The sequence below is a fragment of the Acanthochromis polyacanthus genome, chromosome 2, assembly GCF_021347895.1.
Source record: "Acanthochromis polyacanthus isolate Apoly-LR-REF ecotype Palm Island chromosome 2, KAUST_Apoly_ChrSc, whole genome shotgun sequence".
Taxonomy (NCBI): Eukaryota; Metazoa; Chordata; class Actinopteri; family Pomacentridae; genus Acanthochromis; species Acanthochromis polyacanthus.
In genome coordinates this window covers 33,668,904-33,680,630 of record NC_067114.1, presented here as the reverse complement: position 1 = coordinate 33,680,630, position 11,727 = coordinate 33,668,904, and the positions used below count along the sequence as shown (strand labels likewise).

The following is an 11,727-nucleotide window of genomic DNA, read 5'->3' as shown; positions in this document are numbered from 1 at the left end:
AGCTGTGACCTCCTCTAAGTCTGCTATTGACTGTAACATTAGCACCCCTATATACAGAAGCACATTTATTATTTCCACAGTTTACTTTCCTGTGTTTTCTTTTCTGCTGATACCTTTGTTTCATTGTTCCTTTTAAACAGAGTCAAAATAGGAAGTAAAGATACTGTATATTAAATTGTTTCTGAAGTTCTTTGGGAACATGATGACAGCTCTGTCTCTCCTGGCCTGTCTGGTGAGTCTCAAAGATTTAGGTGTGGGCTTCTTAAAACAACACCCAGGGCTATGAAAGTCTTGTTGCTAGTAAGAAACACAATAGGTGGACTAAGCTATGCACAATTCTCTTACCTTGGACCACAACCTGCTCTGACCCTTACCTGCAACAGGCTTGAATTCAAGAGTTGAAAACAACTTGTGTCCATGCTGACACCCCTCTGGGAAATATTTTGGAAAAAGCACTCCCTGGTTTTGATTCACCACATTGTGTGAAGCCATCAGCAGAACAAACATCGGCAGACTGAAGTTGCAGTCCCACAGCCGAGTGGGGATACAAACCATGTTGCTACTGTGGGTTCAGGGTTGGTTTGGCTACTCTGTAAAATACACTTTCTCTATAATGAATAGTGGATTGACCGCACGACCTGTCCAGGGTGTCCCCTGCCTTTGCCTGAGGCAGCTGGGATAGGCTCCAGCACCCCCCGCGACCCTAGTGAGGATAAAGCGGTGTATAGAGGATGGATTGACCACACATGATATGGTTGACTGCGAATACATGTGCTCTAATTACAAACAGGAGAGCAGCAGGACACACCTCCTGTATTCACACAGAGACACTCCCTCACATAATCCCTCAATTCTTCACATTTGACAGTAAGTTCTTGCAAAATTCCACACTCTTTTGACACCTTCACAGTGGACACCACCGGCTTCTGTTGTAGTGCATTAAAGTGGCAAATAGACTGCTCTAACATTTCTACCTTCAGGTACAAAATGCTTTACAGTTTACTTATTCACACGCAAACACATACTGGCAGACACTGCTGTCACGCAAGATACTAATAGTACTATTACTTCTGCTACTGCTGCTTGTGCAACTACTAATACTACTACTATTACTACTCTACTACAACTAATGCTACTACACTCATTACAACTGCTGCTGCTACTGCTCATACGACTTCTACTGCTACTACTTTTATGCCTTGTGCTACTACTGTTACTACTACTACTGCAACTGTTACTGCACCTGTTACTATTTCTACTGTTATTGCTGTTAAGTAACTACTATTACCTCTAGCGCTACTACTGCAGTATTGCTACTGGCACTATCAAGATTACTGCTACTGCAGCTATTGCTACTACTTGTAATGCCACTGCTATTATTGTTCATAAAGTGGCAGTCATATTTTTGTTTTAACAAAATGTTCCTGCACTGGTCCCTAAAACAGGGATGGGATGATATATTACTGATGTGGGAAATCGAGAGTAGAGATTAACCGCACAGTATAAACAGACGATGAGAGTGATGGTGCAGTTTGTTGGCTAGCACTGTGACAATAATGTGCAAAATACAGTTGTAAATATATATATATATATATATATATATATATATATATATATATATATATATAATACAGATATACATACATATATATATATATATATATATATATATATATATATATATATATATATATATCTGTTCTGCATTTCCAAATGGGCACTACCAGCAAGTGATCAAGTGTGACCTCTGACCTGTGAGGCAGCAGTCAGTCATTGTCCTGAAATAGGACACTAACACTAGATTTTGTCTGACAGGTTTTGGTAGAGGGCTGCACAGTGGCTTGGTGGTTGACATTTTCACCTTGCAGCTAGAAGATGACTGGTTCCCGTTTCCATGTTCTCCCCGTACATGCATGTGTTTTCTGCAGGTACTCCGGCTTCCTCCCACAGTCCAAAAACATCCATCCATTACCTATACACTGCTTAATCCTCATTAGGGTTGCGGGGGTCTGAGTCTATCCCAGCTGACTTAGGCTGAAGACAGGGGACACCCAGGACAGGTCACCAGTCTTTCACAGGGCTATATATACAAACAAACAAGCACACTCAAAATAAGCACCTACTGACAACTTAGAAACACCAATTAACCTCAGCATGTTTTTAGACTGTACCCAGAGAAAACCCACGCATGCACAGTTAGAACATGCAAATTCCATGAAGACACATCCTGGGAAGATAGGGTGAACTGGGGCTCTTCTCGCTACAAGGCAACAGTACTAACCACCAATCCACTGTACAGCCCAGTCCAAAAACATGCTCAGGTTAATTGGTAACTCTAAATTGTCTGTAAGTGTGAATGTGATTGTAATTGTCTGTATATGTAGCCCAGTGATAGACTTGTAACCTGTCCGGGGTGTCCCTTGATTTAACCCTAAGTCAGCTGGGATAGACAAATGAGGATTAATGGGGTAACACTTACCAGACAAATTTACAACCTTTGTTTATACTTCAGAAAAAAGCACTAAGAATTATTCCTAATGCTGGATATAAAGAACATACAAATGAACTGTTTTTAAAATCACAAGAAATGAAATTTTTCGATTTGGTTCAATATAAACTGTAATAATTGTGTATAAGGCAAGGAAAAATGAACTACCAAGTGAAGTTCAAAAACTGTTTCATGATAGAGAGGGGGTTATTATTTGACAGGGGAACTTAATTTTAAAGAAATGTATGCTGACAAAGCTAAAAAGAGATAGTGTCTTTCTGTTTGCGGGGTTAAAATGTGGAACAAGTTAAGTGATGAAATAGAAAGAAGTACAAATATTCAGTTGTTTAAAAGAAATTATAAAACATTTGTCCTTTGTAAGTATGCTAGAAATAAAATATAAAAAGGTATTTCATTTTCAATATTAATGTTGCATATGTTTTGCTGTAAATGTTCATTATGCCTTTACTGCAGATTAGCGAGAATAAGTAATTCAGTTGTATGCTGCTAAAACTGTATGTCAATTTAATTTCATGAATATAAAATTGTAAATGGGGTAGGTTTCTATAAGTTTAACTTCAACCTACTCCTTTTCGAATAATATGTTTTGCAATCAGTTTAATTTCTGAATTGTTTTTTATTTGTTTTAATCAAAATAAACATTTCAATCAATCAATCAATCAGTCAATTAAGCGGTGTATAGATAATGGATGAATGGAGGTTTTGGTAGATGTTAATGGAAGGGAGCAAATATTTGTTCTGGAAAAGTCATGCAACAGCATTGCTCCAACTGCTACTCTCACTACCACTACTACAACTGCAACGACTGCTGCTCATGTTATGACTTTATGACTGCAATGCTACACCTAATGCAAACAATATTAAACATCTGTCTGTATTTATGTTACTAATAGTCAACTGTCATTGCATTTGTCCAAAGCTCCTCGGTAAGAATACTGATTCAGTATCACTGTTGTAATCCCTGAGGGATCAGAAGACTGGTATCATGACATGAACAGTAAGGCCAGTATCTTTTCATGTTATCGCTGTGCATTTCTTTTTCTCTTTGCATGTCTTTTCACACCAAACTGTCTGACTTGGCAGCACTGTCTCCCTGTCCTTAACCCTAACGATAACCCTTTAACAAAAATCCTTAATTGTGTAGATGTGGCATGCCAACTGTCTCTGACATACAAACAATCTCATGATACCACAATATCCCTGTCTCTCAATCAGCATGGCTTGTGAAGAGTTAGGCTTTCATTGTGGTTCAGGTTAGAGGAGACACATCAGTGTTAAGGTTATGATTGGTGTGATTATACTGTCCGTTTGGACATTGCTCTGCTTTCCATGTTTCCAAAAAGGAAAACTACAAGGAACAGGTATGTCCACATTCTGCCCTCAGATGACACCATGTACCCAGAGCTGTACTTTGAATATGGAAATATGAATGATGTTTGAACATTTGGTAGGAAAACTTACAACGATGGATAGTTGCTGTCTGATTGCTTTGACTCTTCTTTGCCATGTACTCTATATGGCAGGCAGCATAATCATTTTTACACATATGTAGCCCATGGGCCCAGTCTGTTGCTTTGAATTCTCTGTCTCTATGGGTGAGTGGTGGCGTGCTTGGGAACTGGAAAGCTACCTGGCAGTCTACAAGTCCACACACGCTGTTTGGGAATATCTGTCTCACTTGAGGAGACTCCCTGTCTGCTTTCAGGTTGCCTCGATCAAAAGAAATATCTGCTGTAGCTCAACCTGCCACAATATAAGACATGAGCTTACAAGTCTGATCTACCAGGATGGACGTGGTATTTTTTTAGAACGTGTTCTCTTTGAGCTTCTTTCTGCAGCAGTCTTTCCCATGTCTTTACATTGTGGCATTGCATAACCCACTGGTGACTTCATGTTCTCCCGGGACGCTGTGTGGGAGGAGAATTTTTACCTGAGAAAACCAGAAGCACTTCCTCCTCCGCCCCGTCTCCGCGCACAGGTGAGTGGGAAGTGTTACCTGGCCAATACCTGCACTTACCTTCTACCAGACGGCTCTCTGTAACTGTGGAGAAAAGGTAACTATTCATTTCTTCCTCCCCACTCTGCTGTCCGAATGATGACTTGTTTGCACCTATTTCATTCATTTCTTCTACGAGTAGACAGGAGATGTTTTTCTTTCCCCGCCTGGCTACATCTGATCAGATCATTTAATGCTTCGGTGTCTTTATCGGACTTTAGAAAAACCCTCTACAATATTTGCGCAACAGTTTGGGTTAAAACAGGGAGGTAAATGTTTGGGATTTTCTTTGAGACATTCGCGAGTGTCCTGAGGCGCATTGGGAGCGCGGAGGTTTCCCTGGTGCTGGATTACGCACAGAGAGATGTGTTTATTGGTTATTCCATGATAACGTGTCTAAAGTGCTGCAGTTAATGAGTGTAATTTACGATTCACAGCAATTAAATCCTCGTGATTAATTTCACATTAGGGCGCACACGGTCCACAAGGTGTCCGGAAGAAAGTCCTCCTCTGTGAGCTCGCATCCGCCGCTGACAGACGGCAGGCTGCTGTGGAACATATAGTTGTGGAGATTAAGAGAAAGGAACCAATTAGCGAAGAAAATTGTCTTTGGTTGTTTTTGCCACGCAGTGGAGCAGAGTACTATGTTCAGGGCATGTTGAGGCTTGGGGAAGCCCTGTGTTTAAACTGCTTACTACAGCGGCGGGTTGATTTTAGAGGATCATGGCGTGTACATCCTAGGAGGTGCCGTATGTTGTATGTTCTGTGTTGTATGTTCTGTCAGTGATCAGACCTCGCCAACACTCACTCGTGCGCTGTGATCACCTCGCGCCTACTGAAGGACCCCATCGCGAGGGGGCGGCACCAGCTGGCGCAGTGATGCTGGAGCTGGAGAACAATGCTGCATTCATGTCCCACTGGAAATAACAGCCTCCCATAGTCAGGCTAAACGAAATAAAACTGTCTGCTTCATTTATGTTCCCTCTTTTTAATGTCTGACAATAAAGGATCTTATCTTATCTTATCTTATTTAGTCAGTGCAAGAGCCACAGAGGTTTTATAGGAGTGTGGAGGATGAGACCAGTAATCACATTAGGGTGGCACAGTGTCTTATTTTTCAGCAAGTGGCTGCAGGGCAAATTGTGGTTTGTTTTGGTCATTTATCATTTGTTTAAGCAGACTAGACTGCCACCTAGAAGTAAATCAGAGCTCAAATACAATATATTATGGAACTCAGTGTCAACTGAAATCTGGAACAGTTGCTAAAGTTCTGTATTTTTAATTTTAGTGAAGCTCATGGGAAAACTGTACAGTTGTACAAAATACAACAAACCTGATGTAAGATTCTGTGTCCACTGCAATTTGCCCAAGTTAGAGGATATTTGTCATTGCGTGAGGATATTGTAAAGCCACATCTTAAACACTCTGAATGGGGAGCTTTATGGTAGATGAGGCACTAACCAGAACATCCCATTTAGAAACAATTAAAACTGTCTTCCAAAAGAGTATTTGTACAAAAGCACCAAAGATGTGTTAAAGTAACTTTATAGACAGACAGCAGCATTTGCATGACACTGATAACACATCACTGTCATTTTCTGCAGACACCTGTGCTTTTTATTCAATATTCTATAAAGTGGTGTACAATCTGAATGAAGCTCTAGTCAGACAGGTGACCACGGGTTCTGTAAAAATTACCAACTAAGTGTTAATCTAAACTCACAAACTAGTAGTCAGATTTCACTCCAGAGTTTGGAGGAAGTAGCTGAAAGCTGAAGTGTAAACACCGAGATGAGCTGTGGCAGGTAAGCGGGGAACCACTTTTCCCATTTTTCTTGTGGTCATTGAATGCAACATGTTTTTCGACCGTTTTGGCACGATTTTCGCTAAGCTTCTCCGTTCGTTATCACTTTGCTGTTAGTGACCGGATCATCTCATTTAGACAGAGATCGTCCTCACACACGGACGTCTTAGCGCAGGACGGTGTCATGCTGGCAGATGGAGCTTCATTCAGGACTCCTTCAGAGCTGAAGTAGCTCCACTAACCATCAACACTCAGATCAATAACCCACTCTTTGTAGATACTGTCTTTTGGACAGATAGTTTGTGTTGGACAAATTCGACAGGAAACTGTGTGCCAGCAGTCTATCAGCATTCCAAAAGATGAATAAGTGGTAGCTCTCCATCCAGCGTTTCCATGCAACAGCGCGGGCGGCTGTGAGGAGTAGCTGCTGCTGCAGAGAGCTCTGTAGATGTGATCAGGGCTCTAGAAACCCTGAGCGCCTTCTCAAACCCGATGGAGCGACAAGAACAGCCAGTTGGAGGCTTAAACCACCATGATAGTGCACAGGAGCTCGGTAAGACACGTCTTTCCATATTTTGCTTAAAATGCAGGAATATGATAATGGTGACGATTTATGTGCGGCCGTGCGCTGGAACGCAGACTGAAAACAGCTCAAATTTCCCTGAAGTCATAATTTACATGGATCGTGGCTGCTGATGTGCGCACTAGGAGCACATGTCTGTACTGCTGCCTCAGAATCCCCTACTTATCTTTTCACATCCTCATGCTGATGGATTTGACTTCCACAGAAAGCCAATTACTTTCTGCTGGTTTCCGCCTGACTGATTTAAATAGTTGGACTATACAAATAGCTCGTTTTATATGTGTCTCGAACCCCTTAGACCACATCTAAACCTTGCCACAACAGTTAACCTTAACTGAGTCTAGTCTATTGTGGGATACACAGACACACAGATCTCCTGTTGAATGTTATTTGACAACATGAGGCAGGGTTGAACAGTATTTCATTACTGACATAAGTTCACAGCCACCATGTGCTGGTGAATAATTAAGTAGCTGACTCCTGCAGCTTGGGATCTTTGAAAGTTTTGATAAGTTCATTATACTTGAAGCTGCATGACTCGGATTTTAGGCCACTTGAGGGCAGCAGATCAGGATGTAAACACAAGGTGGACATACCCTTTCCTCATTTCTCTGTCTGTGTATCCTTGATTATTGTCCTCAACTCCTCTCCTCGCTTCTTAGTCCTTCCTACTGGAGATGTGAGTAGATGAGGTGTTGAAGAGAAGTTGAGGTAATGGGCATTAAAAAAAACACATCCCTGCCTGTTTTAAAGAGACATGGAGTAAATGTGACATGTATGGAGCCATAATGCTGACAAGTAAGTTTTGGCATTAAAAAATGTTGAATTGAAAGCGAAAATGCAAACATTGAAGTTTCAATCTTACTGGCAGTATTTTCGCGGAGCCATAATGCTGACAGTAAGTTTTGGCATTGAAAAATGTTGAATTGAAAGCAAAAATACAAACATTGAAATTTCAATCTTACTGGCAGTGTTTTCGCGTGAGGGGCGGGGGCTAGGGGGGGCGGGACTTATAGCGCGAGAACGTGCTTCTTGGTTTTGAGGAAAGGGGGACAGAAGGAGATTACCCTGTGCTGGCTAATGCCATTTTCGTTTGACCAAGCATGGATCAGAGTTCACCTGGACCTGGGACTTCGAAAACGCCAGTAAGTCTGTTTCTCTTTGTACGTATTAGTATATAATAGTTTTCCACACAGAACCTTTAGGCATTAAAACCACTTTAGGCTTCATATTATGCTAATTTAGCAAACGTGCTAACTTTTTCTAAGCTAGCTAATGCATAATCAAGGATTTAGCCCACAGAATCAAGGTTTTTTACTCGTAGAATCAAGGATTTTTGCCTGCTTTTTTTCTGGAGGGGCTAAGTTGTGGCGAAATAATATTTAAGTTATTTAATAAATAATATTGAATAATAATATTAATATTTAAGTTGATGAAGAATCCCTCCTGTAAGTGGAAATGTGTCTGTAGAAACGAGTCAAAGCCCTTTTACATTAGCTGGCTTAGAGAACGTTAGCACATTTGCTAAATTAGCATAATATGAAGCCTAAAGTGGTTTTAACGCCACAAGGTTCTGTGTGGAAAAATATTATATACTAATACGTACAAAGAGAAACAGACTCACTGGCATTTTGGAAGTCCCAGGTCCAGGTGAACCAGGGCCGGTGTTCAAGATTAACTGGTGTTCCGATCAACTGGTGATAGCAGGGTTTCTGAGACAGATGCTTCATAGGCGTGGCTTTTCAGGACCCCTTACCTACTGACCAGGAAATAAACAATGGGACAACTTCGTCTATAAAATGAGATTTCTGCTGTTCTATACATTTCGGTCTTGACAAAATAACTGGAAATAAGAGGCGTTCTCATTTTAAAAGTCATGCGCTGTCAGGCTACATGAAAGAAAAACTACGTCACCGCGGTTGGAACATAGACTATGGAACCAGTGGAGCTGCGATCTCTGTTTACTGTTAAAACAGCAGACAGGAGACCAGCACACGGTGTACACGTTATTTAACAAGAAGTTCATTAAGCCGTGTGATAACAGAATGCCGAAGTGTTGCAGTATAACATTAATATATTGATACAGTATTGGCAGGTTTAGATCACATTGTAGCTACACTGTCTTATTTAAATAACACAAACGTAAAAATTTGACCAAAACAGCTCAGCAGTATTTAAGGTATTGGATTTGAAATGCAGCAATTTATCAAAATTCACAGGACATTCATGTTCAAACCAGCAGCAGAACTTTATGTCATACTACTCTAAACTGACGTCATTGAGAAAAGACACCAATTTCTTTCAGTATATTACATATACTGGGACATTAGCTCAGGTGACTGAACAAGCGCTCTATAAACAGGAAGATAAACCCGACGCAGTGGCCCGGGTTCAACTCCAGTTCACGGCTTTTTGCTGTAGGTTTTCTCCCTACTTCTCCGTCCGTCTCTCTACTTACCTGTCAAATAAAGCTAATAAAAAGGAAAAAAAAACCATTTATTCACAGCTATTGGTAGTCATAAGTATATATAAGTGTAAAGGTGTTCAGTGAAGAGGCAGTTTTTAGTCTGAGAGGGAATCTGCAGATGGAACTTATGGTAGAACAATTCAGCAAGATGATCTTATTTGGTCTGTTTTTATTCATTCTTATTTTATTGTTTCACATCTTGAGTTGTGAGATCTTGTTTGTACAGCAGCTAGCTATATAGTTCAAGGGTTGGCTCGTTAAGGTTTTGTAGAATAAATATCCTCGTCTCTATTATTGTTCCAGGTCTTTAGAAATAAAATTAAAAAAACCTTTAATTTTGTGTTCTATAAAGTCAATGCATTTAATTTACAATGCATTGATTCTATGGAATACAATGTTGATTAACTCGCAATGCCCCAGTAAAATAAATAAATCCTGAATAACTGGGGGAAAAATAGATGAAGCATATCGACGTTCTGAAGGCACTGAAAATGTGAAACCTCTGGTTAGAATGTGGTCAGATGGTTTATATGATGTCATTGTTTTACTTAAAATCTGTTTAAAAGTAGAACAACTCAGGTCATACTGGTTTATCACAGTAAGCTTTGAAACGGTATTAGAACTTCTCTTGCTGTTTCTGTCTGACTGAGGCCACAGACTGTCACCAATTAATCTGATGTAGATCGTCACACTCTACCACAGTGAAGCGATATTTCCACTCCGTTAGGTGGAAGTCCTCATTAAACCGAGTATTTTACTGGTAGACTGAACAGCCGTGAGTCCAAACAGAGCAATGACGACAACGTTAAAGCTGACAACAAGAACATTTCGGAACAGTTTATTGACGTCTGTGTGTTTTGAACAGGCATCGGTACAGTCACCTATGCTATGTGTTGCTGTTGTAACAGCTGCCTCGCTCACTGAATATCACCAGTTGATCGGAACACCAGTTAATCTTGAACACCGGATTGGGAGTCAAATTCGGCCCGGGAGTTTTTGGACCAGACCAGCCCACCTGTGCAATCGACTCGAATCCCCCCAACCATTATAAGCCATTATAAGCTCATAGAGTTGATTACAATTCAGACCATAAAAAATCCTTTTTCAAACATTTTACCTGTGAAACACACATTAAGACCATCGGGAAAAAATATAATATGCAGATGGAAGAATATAAATCACATTTGAATATTTTGACAGCTTAAAAAATAAAAAAAAATTTTTTTGCCTTTTTATTGTGATAGTCGCAGTGAAGAGTGACAGGAGATGGGGAGAAAAGTAGAGGGATGACATGCAGCAAAGGCCCACAGGCAGGAATCGAACCCGGGCTGCTGCGTCGGATTCCAGCCCTTATACATGGGTCACCTGTTTACCCGATGAGCTATATGGGCATTGGGTGCCCAATAATCAAAATTATTTAATAAATACCAGCGTACCAGCCCACATATGGACCGGTCCTTCAGTCAAACGACCGAATGACAAAGTTCAATCCGCTCCTGAGGTGAACTCCGATCCATGCTTGGTCAAACGAAAATGGCATTAGCCAGCACAGGGCAATTTCCTTCTGTCCCCTTTCCTCAAAACCAAGAAGCGTGTTCTCGCACTATAAGCCCCGCTCCCCCTAGCCCCCGCCCCTCACGCAAAAACACTGCCAGTAAGATTGAAACTTCAATGTTTGTATTTTCGCTTTCAATTCCCCATTTTTCAATGCCAAAACTTACTGTCAGGATTATGGTTCCATAGACATGTGGCACAGCTGTGGCATTGTTAGAGCTTGCCCCTGTGTTTTCTGATCTCTGTCAGATGTTCATTATAAGATAACAGTATATATTTATATTTAGATTATTTAACACGTATGTATATGCTATGAAATATGAATGAGGCACACACACCTACACACACACACACACACAGATACTATGTTTTTCTATCATTGTGGGGACATACCATTGACTCCCATTCATATATAACCCCTAACCCTAACCCTAACCTTAACCCAGACCAAAACAATGGCTAACCCTAAAGAAACGTTTTTGCACTTTTACTTTTTTCAGTAACAACAACATGGCCAAGAAAACACTGTTTCCATTTGTGGGGACCCAAATGAGGTCCCCACAAATGACATGTTTTTTGGTTTTCCTATAGTTGTGGGGACATTTGGTCCCCACAAGTATAGCCAGAACCTGGGCACACACACACACACACACACACACACACACACACACACTGCAGTACAAGTAAAGTATACCATTTATTACTGAGTAATCTATATTATTTACACATATTTGTCAGTCCTGCTCCTGCCACGTTTTTCTTTATTTTCCAGCTGTATGTCAAGCTTCTTTTGAGTCATGTTTGCAGAAAAGAC

General features: G+C 40.7%; 1 protein-coding gene across 2 annotated transcripts in view; it reads left to right on the top strand.

Moving 5' to 3' along the window:
* Positions 1-4,425: 4,425 nt before the first annotated feature.
* ano1a (anoctamin 1, calcium activated chloride channel a) overlaps positions 4,426-11,727 on the top strand; it is a 101,921-nt gene continuing 94,619 nt past the window's right edge. Inside the window, exon 1 of one of the 2 annotated variants that reach the window (XM_051941918.1) lies at positions 4,426-4,563. Coding sequence is in view for 1 of the 2 variants with exons in the window: in XM_051941911.1 (XP_051797871.1) it covers positions 6,802-6,862 (61 nt within the window). In the remaining variant the exon portion in view is untranslated. Of the gene's footprint in view, positions 4,564-6,354; positions 6,863-11,727 lie in introns of those variants that run through there. The other variant, XM_051941911.1, reaches the window with a different exon arrangement.